This window comes from Crocuta crocuta, unplaced genomic scaffold, assembly GCF_008692635.1.
Source record: "Crocuta crocuta isolate KB4526 unplaced genomic scaffold, BGI_CrCroc_1.0 scaffold139, whole genome shotgun sequence".
Taxonomy (NCBI): domain Eukaryota; kingdom Metazoa; phylum Chordata; class Mammalia; order Carnivora; family Hyaenidae; genus Crocuta; species Crocuta crocuta.
The window spans coordinates 710,074-729,824 of NW_027533258.1; the positions used below are offsets into that span (position 1 = coordinate 710,074).

General features: G+C 51.6%; 1 protein-coding gene across 4 annotated transcripts; it reads right to left on the reverse strand.

Annotated features, from left to right (window-relative positions):
* Nucleotides 1–373: 373 nt before the first annotated feature.
* FLCN (folliculin) lies at nucleotides 374–19,704 on the reverse strand. 4 transcript variants are annotated; one of them, XM_077746790.1, is made up of 13 exons: nucleotides 19,636–19,656; nucleotides 16,706–16,825; nucleotides 14,280–14,552; nucleotides 12,884–13,030; nucleotides 11,593–11,814; nucleotides 10,221–10,381; nucleotides 7,909–8,000; nucleotides 6,112–6,302; nucleotides 4,525–4,638; nucleotides 3,596–3,719; nucleotides 2,526–2,657; nucleotides 2,316–2,421; nucleotides 374–1,658 (listed from the first exon to the last, which is right to left on the reverse strand). In XM_077746790.1, exons 3-13 carry the CDS (start codon nucleotides 14,526–14,528, stop codon nucleotides 1,457–1,459), a joined length of 1,740 nt encoding a protein of 579 aa, XP_077602916.1. In that variant the 5' UTR covers nucleotides 14,529–14,552; nucleotides 16,706–16,825; nucleotides 19,636–19,656; the 3' UTR covers nucleotides 374–1,456. The 4 variants fall into 4 exon arrangements, with proteins under 4 accessions (XP_077602916.1, XP_077602917.1, XP_077602919.1 ...); XM_077746793.1 differs by having other exon boundaries at nucleotides 1,504–1,627; XM_077746791.1 differs by lacking the exon at nucleotides 16,706–16,825 and having other exon boundaries at nucleotides 19,636–19,704.
* Between the last annotated feature and the right edge of the window lie 47 nt (nucleotides 19,705–19,751).

Consider the following 19,751-nt stretch of genomic DNA (forward strand, 5'->3'; position numbering starts at 1 on the left):
GCACCTGTGATCCAAAGCAGCAACCAGTGCTCAGAGCACAGATTCCCTGATGGTTGTAGGGTCCTTTTTAGGTTCTAGGGTCCTTTTTACCCACCATAGCTCCCCTATGGGGTGTGCAGGCTGCTCCAAGGGCACCTGCGCACCTATGTAGCTGGGGGTAGGGGATGGGGAGTGCTCTGTGCTGGGAGCTAAAATTGATCAAAACTAACCACAATGTACAGTCCAAGTCCTCTAGAATTCACAAGTCTTTAACCAACTCCAGAGTTCCAAAATGGTTCTAAGGACACAGGTTTGATTTTAGTCACGATATTTTCTGTGACTGATCCCAAGAAAACTTCTGGGTATCAAACCAACAAAACCATGTAGTCAACAGTTTAAAAAAATACATCTTTATTGTGTTTCAACGTTCTTGTGTGATAGATACCTAGTCATATAAACTTAGTCTCCATGTTAAATATAAATTAAGCAAACACAAAAAACTATAAACAAATCAGCAAAACTGCTGGAAAACCCCTCCAAGCCATGAACCCTTTTCAAAGGTACACACTGGGATGAGGAGACGATCTTAAGTCACCATATTCTGAAAACTGTTACCTGCTGCCAAATGTAAATGTTTAAAGAAGCAATAAAGGGCTAAGTGATACGGAAGAGGACTGTGCTGGGTCCCTCAACTCCACTTCCAGTGAGTCAGGCAAGACAGATGGCTCCATCTGATGTTTCAGCAAAGAATCATCTTTGTGTAAGAAGGATCAGTGGCCTGTCCTCAAGCCACAGGGAAACGTCAAAGCAACCACCTGAGAGCGTGGCCAGAAGCCTTGGAAGTCACACAATTCCAGAACATGAATTCCGGAGGGCCCAAAGATGAGGAAAACATCCATTCCACCACAAAGGCCATTCCCAGAGCTCAAAACCAGATTACTAACAATGACTGAGGATCAGCACATGTCCTGAAAAGTCACAACTGGAGCAAAACATACACACAGACATATAAAACCTGGAAAAGTCTTGGATTTTCGAACAGTAAGGTTCAAACATTAACCTTGAGAGTGTGGCCAAAATACCCAAGTTGGGACCGGCCTGAGGTGTTTTCCCTATAAATTCTGAGATCTAAATCCTTGAGAGACATGAGATGCACGTTGTCCTTGGTCATCTCCCACAGGAGTGCGCACACACAGAGGACCCAGTGTCCCAAATCTCCACGTGCCCGCTTCAGGGCTACAGCAATTCAACCAGCTCGTGGAATGGTGCTGAAAACTGTATCAGGCCCAAATCCCGCACAGAGGGCAAAGTTCTGCCGCAACAGTTTCCATTCCTTGCTAGGAAACAGCTCCATGCCAGCGGTTCAGAAACAGGACTGGTCTGTGCCTGCCTTCAAGGCCCGTCTCTGAGCTCAGTGGCCAAGATAGCAATCCCCACTTTTCAGAAAGTGAACGTGGGTCAGATTCCCAAGGCGGGCTCAATTACGAGGCTCTGAGGCCGTGGGGCTGCGGACTGTGGACATGAGGTGCGATTTGTACGTCTTGCTCAGGCCCGTCATCCAGAACTTGAGCAGCTTGACGTTGTCCTCCTCGGATGCTCCAAGGATACTCAGGAGCTTCTGCGTGTCCTCTTTGGGTCGACTGTCCACCTTGGTGAATTTAAAAAGGACCTTCACTTTGCTGAAGAAAACCAAAAACAAAGCACTCAGACACCACAGCATAATTGCACCAGGGCCTAACGGCTTCAGGACCAGCTGGGGCCCTGCAGGCGCCGGCGCGCTTCAGGACCTCTCGCCTGCCCAGCACTTCCACCCCGGGTAACACGGCTGGTGCCTCAGAATGGGGGTGGGGGGGAACCCAGTTTCTTTAAATTCATTAAAGGAATTCATTGCTCCCAAGCTTCATAACTCAGGATAATGTCTGACTAATTGAATTTGACCAAAAAAATTACTAAGGAAAAATTATTAAGGGAATAACTAGTTAGCTTCAATGGAAAGGGAACGTCTGTTATGTGGCTTTCAGAATTTTAAAGTTAATTAAGCAGCAAAAATGACTTCTCTTGGAGGCAGGTCACCTCCATGTCACAAAGGAGTAGTGTGAGGACTAGGAGCGCTAACCTGGCTCGCGGTCAGCCAGCTAACAGACTAAACGGCAAAGATGCTATTTGAACCCAAGCTCTTAACTTCTATGCTACCCCATTTCTCATGGAGGCCACAGCTTCTTTTTCTGGAAACAGCTTCCGGTTCTGGCCAGCAAAATGTAACTGCTGCCGGCTGCCAAAGGTAGCATCGACCCCGGGAGGAAGCCAAAGGTAGGGCCAGTGCGCTGGGTGCTCACTTCATCCACTCTTCCTTGAGGCAGACGAGGCACTGGTCCACCACACCCACAGACAGATTCTGGTTGGTCAGAGCGGCTTCCATCTTGTTCAGGATGGTGGGGCCAACTGGAACAAGGGTGGGGCCTTCAGCTCGGGGGCGGGGGGAGAGGCAGGCTCCACCCTCTTCTCCCCTCCCCCTGGGAGACAGAGCCCTGCTCAGCAGCACCCACCTCGGTCAGCGGCTACGGGACTTCCGCTGGTCACGACGAACTCGTATTTGCTGAGGGACTGGTCATCCTCGGACCCGATGGGGTGGAGGCTGGAGCGAGGGGCCGTATGGGCCTCCACGACCACAGCAAATTCTGCAGCAACACAAAATGCATGGCTCGGGGAGCCTGCCTCCTGCCGCCACCCCAAGTCCTCTCAAATCAAAGAGTGGAAATGCCTCCCCAGACTAATGCTTGGGCATTTAAAGCCTTTTTCGGTGTATTTGCGAATACAGTAGAGGGTTAACTCTTGCCTCAGCTAATGCGTATGTTACAGTTACTACTAATTATATACCTCAGTTCGCTTACCACCACCAAACAGCCTTGTGAAGTGGTCCCCATTAGCCCCATTTTATGATAGGGAAACAAAGAGGTTTGGCTCAAGGTCACACAGCTAATAGTGAAGTTCAAGCCCATCTCTGAAACCAGGAACCCACGTTCCAAAAAAAAAGGTGCCTCCTCAAGGACCCAGCTGGGGTGCATCACCCTTCCGGCCACCTCCCATAGGTGTGCTCGGATGCTCAGAGAAGCCCCTGGCTTCCTTGGGGAGGCTGGGACCACCCCCCAACTCCCAAAACCAAAAGATGAGGTCACTAAGTAGATCCTTGGCCCTGCCCGGAGGAGGGAGCCCGTTGGCACTGAGGGCAGAGCCGGGCTGAGCAAGCCTCACTGTACTAATGAACGCTAAGGATGGATTTAAGGCATGTAAAAGAAGAGTGGCCTCTGGAATCATGTTGGCATCACCAATTCAGCACATGACGAGCCCCTGACATCCATCTGTGTGGTTCCCCACCCCCCACCCCCAGGACTGTATCCTGCCCTCCCTCGAGAACACATCCAGACAAGCCACCCTCACTCAGAGGCCTCCTAGTCCAACCCTCGCCCCATTTTACGGAAAGAGACACCCAAAACCACCAGGAAAGCTGCTCCCCCTGCTTCCGAGCCAGCAGCACCCCCACATCCACAGCGCAGATATGCTTCCGCTTGTGCACCTGGAGGTGCAGGGACTCGGGTCAGACGGGCACGGTACACACCTGAGGACAGCACATGGGAGGGGATCTGCACGTGGGGGCTGAGCCCCAGGAAGTTGCACCGGTAGGCCTCCTCGTACTGGTTGCTGTAAGGGATGATGCGGACGCAGCCCACTGGCAGCATAGTCTAGAGAGGACGGAGTGGCTCAGACCGACACCAGATGGAACGTCCCACGCCTCTGCCTGTAGCCATCGCACACACCCCACGCGGCCTCTGCAGCTCAGTGCGGAGCTTCTCCTCCCAGAGGCCGTCCCTGGTCACACAGCCCCACTGGGATGTCTCCCACACGGCCCCGACTCCCATCCGGCAATCTGTCATGCAGGACTCGTGCCACCTCTTGCTTTGCGGTATTCATCTTTCTATCGTTGTTTGATTTCGCAGGTGTCTGTCTCTCCCCTCATCCCAAAAAGAGATATTAAGCTTTCTGAGACATTATGTCATATGCATTTTGTGCCCTCACAGGCCTAGCCAGACGTGAAGCATGCACCAGGTTTCTAAGGACTTCGATATCATCAGAGCCAGACCTGCAGCTTGGCACCCACTACGCCTCTGGGGCGCAGACAGCATGGTAGACCCGCATCCCACCTGACTCATCGGGAATGTTCTGTGCACAGGAACGTGTGGCGACCCAGACCTGTTTTTATGGCAACTGTGAACCACTCTCATGGCTTCTTAGAAGGATTTGGGGATGGGGGATAAGGTAGTCAGTTATCAATCTATCAGGAAAGCACAGACTCCCAAAATAACGACCATCGAGGGCTGCCATTTTAAACAATGGAGAAAACAACAAAGATCTTAGAGTCAGGCACGAACCTTTGCACTGAGCCATTAATGCCTCCTAACATTCACACCCGAAGTCACGATTTAAAAAAAAGCCCACGAAGCAAACACGGTCCTGCTACAAAACACTTAAGAGAAATGATCCTCTTACCCGAAGAACTTCAAAAGCTGACTGGACAAGGTCTGCGTCTCTGCTTTTCCAGATCACTTGATTCCCCATGAGAACGTGCCAGGCCAACATGCGAAAAGATGGGGCACCCAGGACCTGAAAAATACAGGTCCATGTTTTCTCTGGGAGTTTCCTTCTGTGTACCTCAAGTTATTCATGTGCTCTCTGCACAGTGAAGGGAGATGGGTCACAAGAGAAAGGCTGGTGACTAGTCTGCAGTCAGGAAGACACAGAAGTCTCTGGATTTGCATCTGAAAGCCTGATCCCAAAGCCCTCATACACTTTAAGATATTTTCTCCAATTTCTTTTTATAAACTTGAAGCAGAGAAAGTGTTACCTTTTTTGCAACAATCATTTTCTCTCTCTATCCACCATTTTGCTGAACCACTGGAAAGTAAGGGATGGGCAGCATGACACAAGAACCCAGGAAAGACAAGGCTCTCCGACACACCCAAAAACCCCACACGATGTGCCACCAACACAGCATCCGGAGCCCCAAACCTCTAACAATATCCTTTATAGCTGCTATTCTTTCAATCCAGGATTCACTTAAGGATCACAACTGTTTATTCTGCTGTCTTCATCCTGCTTCAGCCAGAACAGTCCCTCTCTCCACCTGACTTTTTATCACTTCCCTGATGCAGGCATCTTAGGAGAATTTAGTCTGTTAGCCTATGGCTTACAAGCATGGCTTTAAAAAATAAAAAGGGAGGCTAGGAATACTAGAAATTTTGTAAGACTCTTATAGCTTCAAAATACTCCCACCTCCCATGGAATTTAAGATACCTTCCACCTTTAAACTACATGAGTAATCGACCAGGATGGTTTTAGACAAGTACGTGATGTTGATGGGTGACTGTGCCTTAATCCAGGAGCCCCACAGAGCACGTGCCATTAAATCAGTCTTTACTCCATTTTCCAAAACGGAAACAACCATCTTACGATAAAACTCATGCTCACTATAAAAATAACCACAGAAAAGTATAAAAATTGACTATCCTTATAATCTTATGATCTCTTCCTCTCATGTGACCAAATAGAACCATGGTCAAAAGTGTGTGAGACTCCATCTCTGGTACTGCATATATAAACATACACACCATCCTGCACGACATATTGTTTACTTTCTTCTTTGTATTTAATGATAATCTATCATTTGGATGCAATTACTACAGTTGGACATCTGGGTTCTTTAAAATTTTTTGTAAGAAGGGCCATCGTTTCTACTTTGCAAAGTGTCTAGGCTGCATGCAAACCAACAGTGGTGCTCGCTTCCTTTAAAAGGTTCCAGAATGACAAGATTAGAAAACGATGAGAAGCCAACCATGCAAGTCTTTCTTTAAAAGTGACACCGACATCATCACTAAGAGGGGGGCACTGACCCTGTGGCTAAGATACCCCAGACAGCCACTGCTGTCTTCAGCCTCCCATCGAGGTTTTGGTTACTCCTAACCAACACTCCTGCTGGTCCTGAACACGAGGGGTCTGAAGGACCAAGTGTGCTGGATGAGGAGGCGGCTGGCTCTTCTCCAGAGCTTCCGAGAGGGGGTGTGCCCTGCTGCTGCCTACCTGCCTCATGTGCCGAAGGGACTTAAAGACAGACGCCTTTCGGGGCTGCCAGTTCCCACAGTCTGAGAGCAAGGAAGAATCTGCTGGGCATTTGGTCAGCTCCCGTCCTTCCGCACCGTCTGGCACAACAGAGGCTTTCTCCTCGTCTTCAGCCTCAGAGTTCTCCCAGCTTTCGGATTCCTCTTCTAAGTCTGCAAGGCGGACAACAAAGACATTTATGAACATGCTGCCCCTGGATCCCTTCATTCAGCGCAACACTGTTGCCTCCACTTTAGCACAGGGCATCTCCTGATTTCTGGTTTTGGCCAGCTCTCCATACTTCCTATCGTCATCGGAGACCTGGGGTGAGCAGGGAGGCTCGGTCTGCTTGCTTACTTACTGAGCTCAAAGGCTCCCACTGCATGATGAGCAGGCGCCTGCAACACTAGGAGCTGCTCACGGTCATGGGAAAATTTGAGGCAATGCTGAGAAAGCTGACCACTGATTCACCGGCACTTCCCCGGCAGGTGCTATGCTGGGGGCGGCCACACGCTATCCCACTTCATCCTTCCAAGTATCCTGAGATCAGTGCTATTCTCATTTTACAGATAAAGAAATACTTGTTATTTCCATTAATCTGTGTGACAGTTGTCACAAACGATGACATCCTCATTCCGTGTTCCACGTGAGACCCACCAGGAGAGGCCTTATCTGTGCACAGGAGCAGAGCCAGGATCTGGTGCCAGGTCTGTCCAAATCCAAGTGTGTGCTCTGAGCTAAACTGCAGTCCAGCACACGACAGAGAGTCCCGCGTGTCTGCATGTCTATCCTTCCTACAGGCTCGAATGGACCTGGCTCTCTGTGTAAATACTCTCACCAACAGACTATCCTTGCCATGTCCACCAGCCTAGAAATTTCTGATTTCTAATCAGGGTAACAAATGGTTCCAGGCCCAACTTGATCCACGAGTACATGAAGGTGGATGGCTACAGTTTTGTCTTTCAGAGCTTGCTCTGCTCTTGCTGAAACTTTACTCCCTTCCTCCCACTCAGGAAAGCAGCACACTAGAATCCAGTACGTGCAAATAACTAGAAATAACCTAGAAACAGCTCCAATTCATTAAGGTCAATTCTACACAACCTGAAGTGCGTCAAGTGTTACTGGTACCACGCACTACACACGACGCACATCACAAATCTGGTTTTCCCAGCCCCAAAGCTGAGGCCATGGACCTGGAACACCAAGAATCAAATTATCTCCAGAGGAAAAACACAGCTGGATTGAGACCAGAGGTTCTGGGCCCAGTGCATGGGGCACTGGAGTCCCCTGGGGAGTTACTTACAACATCTAGGACCCCAGACGTGGAGCTCTGGTCATGAACTTGGGGAGGACCACCCAGACAAAGGCTTGGGAACCACCCTTCACAAAAACCTTGGGTCCAGCCGACACCCAATAATGTTTTACTGTTAAACAGCAAAGAATGAGAGACTGTCTGGAGAGACCAAGTACCTGATTATCATAAAACAGGGACAAGAAAACCTTCAATCAATCCATCCTCTCCACAGACTAACAACCCCAACTGGCAGACTTTCCCAACCTGCTTAGGGCACTAGATACTTTCATGTGACCATCAAGACAAAGGAGACAGGAAATCATGATAAAAACACCAAGAACGAAGGGCAAGCACTTTGAGCTGCTTCCCCTGGCTTTCTCATCCTCAGGTCCCCTTCGCGAGGACCGAGGGAGACCTGGAGGCTGTGAGGTGGCCCCCGCCAGCCACCACAGGCAAGGCCTCCAGCACGGGCTCTCTGGGCTCACCCGCAAGCTTCTCCATCTGGACCAGGGTGTCCTCCGTGGGCGCACCTTCCAGGAGCTTCTCAGTCAGCCGGCTGCCGCACGCTTTCAGGAGCCTGGAGAACAAAGCACCATCTGTGAAGTATTCTTACCAAAAGAAAGACGGAAACTGAAGCCAACCAAGCTTTTGGATCTACTAGTTTACAGGGAAGGCCGTATAAAAGACCATGCTACATGCACCACTGGTTACAAGGAGCCAAATCCAAAAAGAGAATTTTGCAGGACAAGTGACCCAGGTCTTCCAACAAAAGGCACAGAAGAGTCGCTGACGGACGCACAAGAGAAGGTGCTCCAGGCTAGGAGAGCAATCTGCACTGTGGAGGAGTGATCCAACCCCACTTCAATAGTCAGTTCCAAGGCAAACCAGGAAACCTGAACATGGATTGGGCTGGATGATGCTACGGAATTTGTCAGTTTTGCTGGATAACGGTTTTATGTTTGAAATGACGTAACTAAAATGTGCTTCAAAGAAAACACTCTGGTGGGGCGCCTGGGTGGCTCAGTTGGTTAAGCGTCCAAATTCGGCTGTCATGATCTCACAGTTCGTGGGTTCGAGCCCCGCGTCAGGCTCTGTGCTGACAGCTCAGAGCCTGGAGCCTGCTTCAGATTCTGTGTCTCCCTCTCTCTCTGACCCTCCCCTGCTCACACTGTCTCTCTCTCTCTCTCTCTCTCTCTCTCTCAGAAATGAATATAAACATTAACAACAACAAAAAAACTGAAACACTCCGGAAAAAAGTTAGGAGACAAAAAATCAGTCCAATGTTGACAACCGTTATAGCTGGATGATGAGGGCATGCAGTTCACTAGACTATTTACTCTATTTTGAGTCTGTGTGAAAACCTCCCTGAATGACTGTACATTGGGTGGAGGAGACAGATTCCTTCTCTTGACATCACAGGCCCTCAGGAGCCACCCTCAAAGACCTTTGTTCTAGGTGCCTCCTCTGCACCTGGGCCTGACTTACACGATGAGCGCCCACATCCAGCCGCTGTGGTACAGGAATGAGAATGGGAGGGAGTCTATGGAAAGGCATCTTGCAGTGAAAGGAACAGAAGCCATCTGAGGCCAGAGGCCAAACTGTGGTGGTTTTCTTTTTCTTTTCTTTTTAAATTTTTTTTAACATTTATTGATTTTTGAGAGAGGGTGCAAGTGGGGGAGGAGCAGATAGAGAGGGAGACACAGAATCTGAATCAGGCTCCAGGCTCTGAGCTGTCAGCAAAGAGCTGGACGTGCAGCTCAAACTCATGAACCGTGAGATCATGACTTGAGTCGGACACTTAACCGAATGAGCCGCCCCGGCACCCTGTGGTGGTTTTCCAAGGCAACCCTTTCCTCCTGACTTGGCAGGTGTTAGTGAGCAGCACACTCCACACACACAGCACGTGCTTGACATGACCTTGCCCACGGCAGCTACCAACCTGCCAGATGACTGCAGGCCTGACCTGTGACTTCCCAAGAAGCTGAGCCAGAACCACCAGCTAAGCCACTCCCAAATTCCAGACCCACAGAACTGTATGAGATAAATGTTTATTGTCGAAGACAAAGAAGGGAGTTGATCACTGTTCTGGGTAAGGGAGCACCATTTTATACATATCACAGGGAGGGGCACCTTGGTGGTTCAGCCAGGTATGCATCCAACTTTTGGGTTTTGGCTCAGGTCATGATCTTGAGGTTCATGAATTTGAGCCCTGAGTAAGGCTCTGCACTGATAGTGTGGAGCCTGCTTGGGATTCTCTCTCTCTGCCCATCCCCTACTTATGCTCTCTCTCTCAAAAAATAATTAAAAAAATAAATAGATAGGGGCGCCTAGGCTCAGCTGATTAAGTGTATGACTTCAGCTCAGGTCATCATCTCACAGTTCATGGCTTTGAGCCCCCCATCGGGCTCTGTGCTGACAGCTCAGAGCCTGGAGCCTGTTCTGGATTCTGTGTCTCCCTCTCTCTCTCTCTCTCTGCCCCTCCCCTCCTCACTCTTTGTCTCTCAAAAATAAACACTGAAAACAAATTTTTTTTTAATAACGTACAAACAAACAGATCATGGGGAAGTGAGTGCCACCGAAGTACATCTTATACATGCTCGGGGGGAGAAGCCTGGAGGAAGAGGAGGACCCAGCCCCGGTCGCAGCCCAGGTCAGTGCCTGCCAACAGCACACAGCAGGGAGGCACTTAGGGGAGCTCCTCTAACAACAGTTCTCCCCAGATTCATGCATAACCCCATCACTATGCTGTGACTGCTCCCATTCTAACACGGGCTGAAACTCCTGAACAGCTCCGTACCAAGCAAAGGAGGTGTGAAGACATGCCCACAAGTTGTCATCGCTTGTCAAGGATGTCAGGGAACGAGCGGCGTTACCGTTCCTTTGGTGCAGGAATGGCGTAAAGGCTGTGTTCATCCTCTGAGCACGCTGTGGGCATCCGAACTGCTCTGCCTCAAATACCTGAATCGCAAAAGAAAGGGTTAGTCTGCTGTTGTGGCTTTTTAATGTTTATTTTTGAAAGAGAGAGACAAAGTGTGAGCGGTGGAGTGGCAGAGAGAGAGAGAGGGAGACACAGAATCTGAAGCAGGCTCCAGGCTCCAAGCTGTCAGCACAGAGCCAGACGCAGGGCTCGAACTCATCAACAGTGAGATCATGACCTGAGCTGAAATTGGATGCTTAAGTGACTGAGCCCATCAAGCACCCTGGAAAGGGGTAGCCTTTTAACCAAACCAAACCAAACCAGCCAAGCAGCCCAGAGCCTGGTGGTTCACAGCCAACTTCCCAGATCCTCCTCCTGAAAACCCAGCCCCATTCTGCTGTCCCGAGGCAGGGTGCACAAAGTGCTGCCAGCCTCACAATTCCAAATGGAACGGTTCTGCCTCATAATTTGATTAGAAGCCATCTGAAGAAGGGGAATCGGTTAGGTGTCTCTTGTACCCTCCACCACAACCGACTCCCTAGGCACTGGATGGGACTCGGTGGCACATGGGGGGTGGTCATCAGTGTTATGCCGCAAGTATGTCCAGTCTCCCCTCCCAGACACATGGAGGCTTCCACTGAGAGACCCTGTGTGGGTGGGACCCATGCCCGGTTCTGGCAATGAGGGGAGACAAACAAGGCTCCCCAGCACCGTCCACCCCTCCAGCAGAGAAAAGAGCAACATTCCCCTGTGGCTGCCGCTCCGCCTGCTGGGCTGAGTGCAGTGAGTAGATCCCCCCACTTCCCTGCAGAGGACACAAAACAGAAACAACACCCAACTGGTTTCAAGGTCCAAGGGCTGTCTGTTTCCACAGTGTAACCTGGCCTATCCTGAGACACACGATGCCACAGCTACAGGTCTACGCTGGTGGGGGGGGTCTACAGCACGATTAACGGACAGGCTTCTGAAATAAGGTCAGAGGATGCAGAGGCACCAGGGAGACACCAGGGCATCCAACCGCAGTAAAGACGCCAGAGCCGGAGGAGAACTGGGACAACAGTGGACTCCAGGGAGCCCAGGAAAGCAAGCAGGACAACTGTGACGCTCACCACCAGCCCCGACGCTGAAAGCAGAAGATTCAGACAGAGCGACAGCCCAAGACCTGGAGTATGGTCATAAATCCACCCGTGCTCTGAGCCCCGTCGGCGTGAAGCTCCTCCCCAACTGCCACCCACTCTTTCTGTGGGGTCACCTTGAGTGCCTTGCCCTGTAGCTCATCAATGATCCCTCGGATCTTCCCGAGCAGGAAGGGCCAGGAGTTGATGAGGTAAATCCGGTCCATCATGATGGCGATGATGCTGTACCAGCGCTGGAAGCCCCTGGCCAGGCTGTCTTTGATGAAGAAAGTGTGGCTGAACACGAAACCGTGCTGCTCATCCCCAAAGAAGATGGGGCCTTCACGGCCAGGGCAGACCTGTGAAGATCAACGCTCATTCCAGGACACAGTCATGTGCTTGCTTTAGTGACACAAAGTCGAATTCTCCTTCTCAGACTACCTCTCTGGACTAGTTAACTAGCATTCATCATAGGAAGGGTGGGGAAGGTAGGGCCAACAGAGAAACACTGCTTTCATCTGCTCCTGGGATCAAGCTTTCTAAAGATAATATGTTAACCTGGACTGCAAGGGCGAGTAGCTTAATGACTTTTTTCTAACTTGGGCCATAAATAACTCCTATTCAAATATTGTAAATACTCCAGACTCAGATTTGCCAACATCACTCATCTCAAATATACTGGAGAAGGTCAAAAGACTCACTGTAGGGTCCATTCAAAAAAATCTGCACACGTTGTTTAGAGGAGAGAAGTTAGGTCTCCCTCATGACATACTCACTCTTACTTTACACACAATTCTATCACGCACAATCATCTGCTTCTAGGACATTAACAACAGGAAATCAAAAGGAGGGAACCAGCGGGAGGTAGGCACACTGCAACCGTAAGTGAAAACACAGAGGGGGCTCAGTGTGTCTGCTCAAGTCAGTACGGAAAAGGGAAATTTTACAACTGGAATATCAATTCTTCATGACAGATACAAACATAAGAGCTCAGACTTGAACTCAAAACAACAGCTGGGTATAGTTAAGGAACAAACTGATTTACCCTTCCACAGGTTCTGAGGGCACCCGGTGACCCCTAAGGCTTCTAACAATGAGGGAGACAATAAAAAAGTGATTTATCTGATATGATAAATGACATATCCTAAAAATACATAAGATCTTAGAAATATATTCAGCAGGAAGGAACAGACATCGGAAGTCTAGAGCTTGAAATGATAAGCTAGGAACCACTTAGAAAACCAGAGTCCAACCCAACATATTACGGAGTTCTCGAGAACTGGGGCTGCTCGGTGCTCCCATTCACTGATCCACCATCCTCTTCAAGACAGGACTGACTCTGTCCTTACTGTAATCAGGACTGAACCCATTCGGGCACCTGGATACGCGTGATACTCCCAGAGTCCCCTGTGGGGTCACGGTGCTCACCTCACAGCTCAGGCTCCGCACGCAGGCCTGGCGGACAATGCTGAAGAGTTGGGGGTGGTTGGGGTGCTGGTGACTGACGTATTTAATTGAGGTCTCTTTATCATGGCTAATATAGCCGGGATGGCCCGCAGCAAGTGACCGGCAGCCCTGCCCCCCAGAAGGAAAAGAAGACCAGTTAGCCAGGAAGCAGGCAACAAACTTTCTTATACACATCAGGACAAAAGACTCAGTATATTTTCATAGAAAAATAACTGGCTTCTAGAGTACTTATCTGAAGATTTCAATGTTCCCTGAATGGGAAAATGAGGGCAGAGAGATCGCAAAGATCGTCAAAAAGCATGAACAAGGTCTAATCTGAGCACTCACGTAGCAGGTATCATGAAGAGCTCTGCATACGTTACCTCATATAATCCAAAGTGCAACCCTATGAGATCATTACAGTGAGAATCCCCAGTTTACAGAAGGCAAAGCTGAGGTTCACGCAGAGCACTGCGTCAACCTCTGTCCTTGGTGCTGACACAGACACTGAGTGAGGGCCTCGGGCGGTTGCCAGACTTCCAAGCTGCTGCTGCGCATAGAACACAAGCTCAGGTTGTGTCCTGTGGAGCAGAGGGACGGGAGGCCCCAGTGCTGCCCCTCTGGAGCCACCACTGCCTTGGTGCCGAGAGCACGCATCCTGGGCTACCCCCACCTGACACTGCACGAGGGTATGGAGGTGAGCCCCTCCTGTGAGATGCAGGAGCCCTCCCACCGCAACTCCAGCTCAGGGACTGTGCCCAGCCCTCTTTCCTTCCTTCTCCGTCACAGCCGTCAGACTTGTCATGGCAGCGAGGCTCTCCCCACCTTCTGCTTCCTCACAGATGCTTCCAGGAATAAACAGAGTAATCTGGGGCTTGCTAGCTGCTTCTCAGTGGAACTGAACCAAGGCGGATAGATTCCTGTTCACACTGGAGTGACAACAGGACCCCTGATTTCAGGTCCGACCCACGTCTGTCACTGCAAGCAGCAGCCTGCTGAGGGGACTCAAACCTCATTCCCTAGAGCTCACAAAATGACACCAAAAGTCACAGCCAGGACCGCACGAGGAGAAAACTTCCTGGGAATGCTGGACTGAGGGAAGCGGAGCCTAGGATGGGCCCGCGTGCAGACATGGGCAGCAGAGGGGAGGGCTGGAAAAACAGAGGCTGGGGTGAAGGGAAAGAACTAAAGGGACATGAGAAGCAGCAAGCACGTTCCACAGGACCCACAAACAACGGTCCGACCTCACACGTTCCCGTGAGGTCACGCCCACTGCTCCTGTCTCACGGCGTGTCCTGCCCACTCTCCAGGAGGTCAAATACACAGCACGAGTCCCTGTCGAGAAAGACACATCTCCAACACCCTGAGAGACACTTGCCTCACACATGTCCGACTTCTTGGGTCCCGGGCTGCTGGACTCCGCGCTGGCCCCTTCCGCTGGGCTGTGAGCACGGATCCGACTGCTCATCTGAATGCCACCTTCCTCCTCTTCAGCCTGTTCGCCCTGGCCAGGGCTGTCCCCATTCCCAGCCCCCTGAGGAAGTGGGGCGTGCAGAACTTCAGTGCAGAAGAGAGTGCGGGGGCCATGGAGCTCGCAGAAGTGACAGAGAGCGACGATGGCGTTCATGGTGGCCTGGGGACAGCAGACGGCCTGCGTAGGGGGGAGGAGAGAGAACACCATCAGCCGCCCAGCCTGTGTTCGCACCCCAGAACCTGCCAGCTCCTCCAGGGCACAGGGTACAGGTCAGGTGCCCGCAACAGGCTTCCCGGCCGGCAGAGCTGGGTCCCCCACCCAGCACTGCACCAGGTGCAGAGGAAACAAGGTGGATGAGACTCAGTCCATGCCACCCAGGAGTCACAACAGAGGAAGGAGGATGCAATTCAAGGACCACACAGAAAACCATTCAGTTAGAGCTGCAACTACGAGGTAGTCAGCACAGAAGACAACGCACATGTGAGTGACGATGGGGCAAATGTGACACAAACAAATGCCAGTGGGGTTTGGAGGAGACGCTTATTTATTCAATCAACAGCAGCTGTGCTGGGTGATAGGCCGCCACCCTCACAGAGCTTACCCCTAGTTGGGGAGGGACACAGGACAGACTGCTTGCTCTCCCTGTGGTGCCAGCCTTGGGACGAAAAGTACGGCGGGGCCACGGCAGAGAAGTGCTGGAGGAGGTGGGATGCGCTTTTGGACACAAGGGCTCCCTGACTAAAAGCTGAAGGGAGCCGTGGGGGTGGAGGGGGCAGGACTTAGGGTCTGTCTATAAAGCTGAGTAATGCAGGCAGAAGACGTGGATTTTAGGGAATCTTCTAGGCCTCGGTAAAGACCGGAAGTTTGTACACATTGGAGAGCCTTTGATAGGTTCTGATGAAAAATATGGCAGGGGCGCCTGGGTGGCTTAGTCGGTTAAGCGTCCGACTTTCGCTTAGGTCATGATCTCGCGGTTCGTNATATGGTAAATGTGCATAGAGCCCAGTGGCCAGGATCCAAACCCTCTTCTCTTTTGGGGACCCCCTCCCCCGTTACAGAGCCAAAGAAGGCGAGACATCCTCTGTCCTCATCCCCCTGCATGGGCACGACCAAGGCTTGGCCAGTCAAAGGCACCTGCCCAGGAAGCTGAACCCAGTGGGAGACAAAGCAGAAGATCCAGTGCGAACACGCACGGGGGGCAAGTCCTGGGCGACTATGTCCTCAAAACCCCACGTGGTGTGTCCATCACTGTGTCCTCCTGGTGGCCTCCCTTCTCCAGCCGGCTCACTTACTCTGCCACCCAGATGGCATCTCGCAGACAACCTCTCAGCTGCCACGACTACTACTACCCCTGTCCCCATCCCTGTCCCTGAGGAAGGGGCTGGAGCTCAAGTGTTACAGTGGGAATGACCGAGGTCAATATAAAACAGAAACTGAAGATCAGCTGGGCCAATGTGAGTCAGGCATGGGATCAGATGAGGATTTGGGGGTGCCTGGCATGCACAGCCGGGGCACTTCCCGGAGGGAGGTGGGCGGTGGGAGAGGAGACAGGGTTAGAGAGACAGCAGGACATTTAGCTGGAAAACCCCGAGAGCTGCATGGCAATTACAGACTGCACTATCAGGGAGGGCCAAGCAAGGGGCCAAGGTCCAGGCCATGCCACAGACCTCTGCCTGACTCCCCACCCTGACCACTCAGTTTTGCCTTGCACGTCCCTGCTGAGAGGCCTTCCAAAGCAGCCCCCGAGAACAGCCGCTCACATCCACTGCATCACACTCGCCTCCTCGCACCGCGCTTCCCCGGTCCGTGCGTTCCCTAAGCGTGGCCAGGAGTCGGCCTTAGGCCGCGTCTACAACAGTCCCTGACACACACGGTAGGCACCACGTTGACGTGCTGGACAGATGAGGGGATTTGGGAGCTGCCCGTGACGAGAGGGCAGTTGCTGCCGCAGGAAGTGGAGAGCTCACCGAGGATATCTTTGGGCAGGAGAGGTTCAAGAGCACAATCACGGGAATAGGAGTCTGAGAGCCTAGTGTCACGAGAGCAACGTAAGCCAATTTAAACAAAGGTTCCACCAGGCTCACTCTGGGGAGATCAAGGACAATGATGCTTTAGGAATCCACTGTGGAAGAGGGGGTGAGGTGACCACTGATGGAGTAAGAACCTCAGAGAAGTAGTTTTGAGACCCAAAGGCAGAGGCATTAACCTTGGAAAGAGAGGCCACACCTTCCTTGAGACATAAAAGAGAATTACGGTTCCTTCCAGCAAAACATCGCATGAAAGCAGCACGTGGCTGAGGTTCACCCCATGTATAGAGCATCAACACAAACCTTTATCCCCAGCAAAAATTACACGTCCACTGTCCCGCCTACTTGAGAGCACTCAAGGCCATTTCCAAATGCGTCAGGCAGGACAGCCATACTTCAGCTCTAAGACCTGAAGTTTTTTTCCTAGGGAAGAAAAAAAAATCAAAGCGAATTCTACGCGCAACGGACTTAGTGATACACACACAAAAATCAAGCGGCTTACTGCCAACTTAAACTCAGAACATCACAAAAAAAGATGTGGGGCTTCTCAGGGCTCTGAACGGCTTTACGGGCCTCCTGCCTTTTGAGCAGTAACAGACAGCAAGCTGGCATGGCAGCCGAAACGTGAGCTCAACTTTTACATGTCTACGGCACTATTTCCTAAAGAATTTTTTGAACAGAAATATATTTATGTCTTTTTAAAAACACAAAATATTTTAAAATTTAGGGTCCTCATGCTTCCTACCGTTGGTTACCCACACCAGGCCAATTCAACTCTTCCGACCTTAGACCTGCAAGTTTCTTTCCTCCTCAAATGGGAAGGAAAGACCAAACATGATGTTCCTAAGCTACTTACCAGCACTCATAGTCAACATGGGATACTCTCGTTAATAGTTTTCTGGGTTTTGTTTTTTTATTAAAAAAAAAAACAATTTTTATTGTTTATTTATTTTTGATAGAGTGCGATTGGGGAGGGACAGAGAGACACACACAGAGAACCTGAAGCAGGCTCCTGGCTCTGAGCTGTCAGCAGCACAGAGCTTGATGCAGGGCTCAAACTCACAAACTGTGAGATCAAGACCTGGGCTGAAGCTGGACACTTAAATGACTGAGCCACCCAGGCACCCCCTTGTCTTGTTTTTTAAAGAGAAGCAGTCCTGTCGGACAAAAGGGTAAGACTTCTGACTTCCGATCAGGAGTCCCATAGCCCCAGGCAGCCAGTGGAAGACAGGGCCATACCACTTGGCTCTGAAGTCACACAGAAAAAGCCCGTCTCCAGCTCTTACCTGCCGGGTGATGTCAAACATCTTACTTATCCTCATTCGGTACCACCCTAAAGCTGAGAAACGGGCGCCTGGGTGGCTCAGTTGGTTAAGCATCCGACTTCAGCTCAGGTCATGATCTCACGGTTTGTGGGTTCGAGCCCCGAGTTGGGCTGTGTGCTGACTAGCTTGGAGCCTGGAACCTGCTTCAGATTCTGTGTCTCCCTCTTTCTCTGGTCCTCCCCTGCTCATGCTGTCTCTCTCTCTCTCTCAGAAATAAATAAAACATTAAAAAAAAAAAAAAGCTGAGAAACACAAGAACCTCCACCTCTCAGGTTAACCACTGCATGTGGAATCAGAATTCTGAGGAGCAGGAGGTCAGTTCTCTATTCAGTCTCCAATTCCAATCTCTACCAGATGTTTATTGAAGAAAATAAACTGGCTTGAGTATGCCTAACAGCTCTTCCCGCCCAACGAGCTTTCCAGAATGCAACGAAGCAGAAATCTGCACACTGCCGCCCCCCACCCCCAGTCTCTTCAACTTTATACTCAAAGGAAGAATCCAAATAACTGCAAGAGGCAGGGCCCTTTCCACAGCCCCCCCTCCCCCAATGGCTAAGCCTGGCCCTGTGTCTATTTCATCCACTTCCTGTGGTCTTCTCATAGGACCACAGAGGACCAAAGAGGACTTTGCAAATAATTCCGGTATCTTAAGAGCTCTTAGCCAGTAAGAATCCTCTGCACCTTCTCTACCCAGTCTCCCACAGGGGAGTCTTATTAGGTCTGCAGCCGGATCGCAGCAAGTGCAAGGTGAAAAGTTACACAGGAGACTGCTTCCAGCTCAAGCCCATTTACACGGTGGTGGCTTTGCTACCTCTAGTGACTTCACCTGGTTTCTGGTTTACAAAGTTCCGGATGTATGACACTAGAAGGGTAAACATGGTCACATGCCACTATTTCCCAATCTCTTCATAACAGTGTTGATAATCCAATGCCTCCAGCACTTTCTCTGCTGGGACACGGGGCGCCTATTACCACTCAGGCGGGACACCGTGGGTGGTGCCAGGGGTCCAAGAGCTGGAGAACCAGTACGTCCTTTCAGCAAACCCCTTGCCCTGTGCCTCCTCCCCAGGTGCTGAAGATCACCTGGGGCCTCAATTCGGAGACATTTTTTCCTGGCGGTAAGGAGCATCTAACAATACCCACCACTGGGAAGAAAAGTGGTTTTCTACCCACCCTTCCAGGCCTATCAGCTCATCACAGTGCCGGCCTCAGAATGCCAGCCTGGGGAAAAAAAAGAATTATGACACACACCTTCTTCCCTAAACCAGAGGGAAGGCAAAACCTGGGAAGGAGGGAGGGAGGGAAGGCCAAGAGTGCAGTCTCCCGGCAGCATTAAAGGAGAATGAACCGACGACGCTGATGGGGCTTTGAACCCAGGTCACGTTCCTCATCCCCTTTACGGTTCATGGGTTTGCCCCGCACCCCACCCTGCCTCCATCCACATCCCAGGTTCTCAGCAACCCTTTCCACTCTGGCCCCCTGCCACTCCGATCCCTAACACCGCACACCAACTCAAAGCCCGGCTGTGCCCCCACAGCTAACCCGAAGGCGGCCAGGCTTCTCCAACACGGGCGCGGACCCTTCCTCGCCCTCAGCGACTCCCTCTCGCCGCCACCACCCTCCGTAAGCCCTCCTCCCGGAAGCCAGGCTCCCTTCAAATTCCACGAAGCAGCGCGACAGCCCCGCTTCGAGCTGCCTGGACAAGCCGGGGGACCGCTCCGGGGCTCCCTCCCGCAAGCGCAGTCTGAGCGCGGGTGGCCGCGGGGGCGCGGCGGAGCTGAATTCCAGGGGGCGGGGAGAGCTCAGAGCCCAGCTCCGNCCCGCCGGGACGTCCGCGGGTCGCCGCGAGTCCCCGCGCCTCCCACCCGGCAGGGGAGCCCCAGGTCTGACCACCGCCGCCTCACTCACCCGCTGCCGCTGCAGCCGCGGCGCCGAGCCCGAGGCGCGTGACTCGGCCGGGCCGGACCATCCGTCCACCTCGCAGGGGGGGCGCGCGGGCTGGCGGAGAGCGCCTCTGCGCCGCA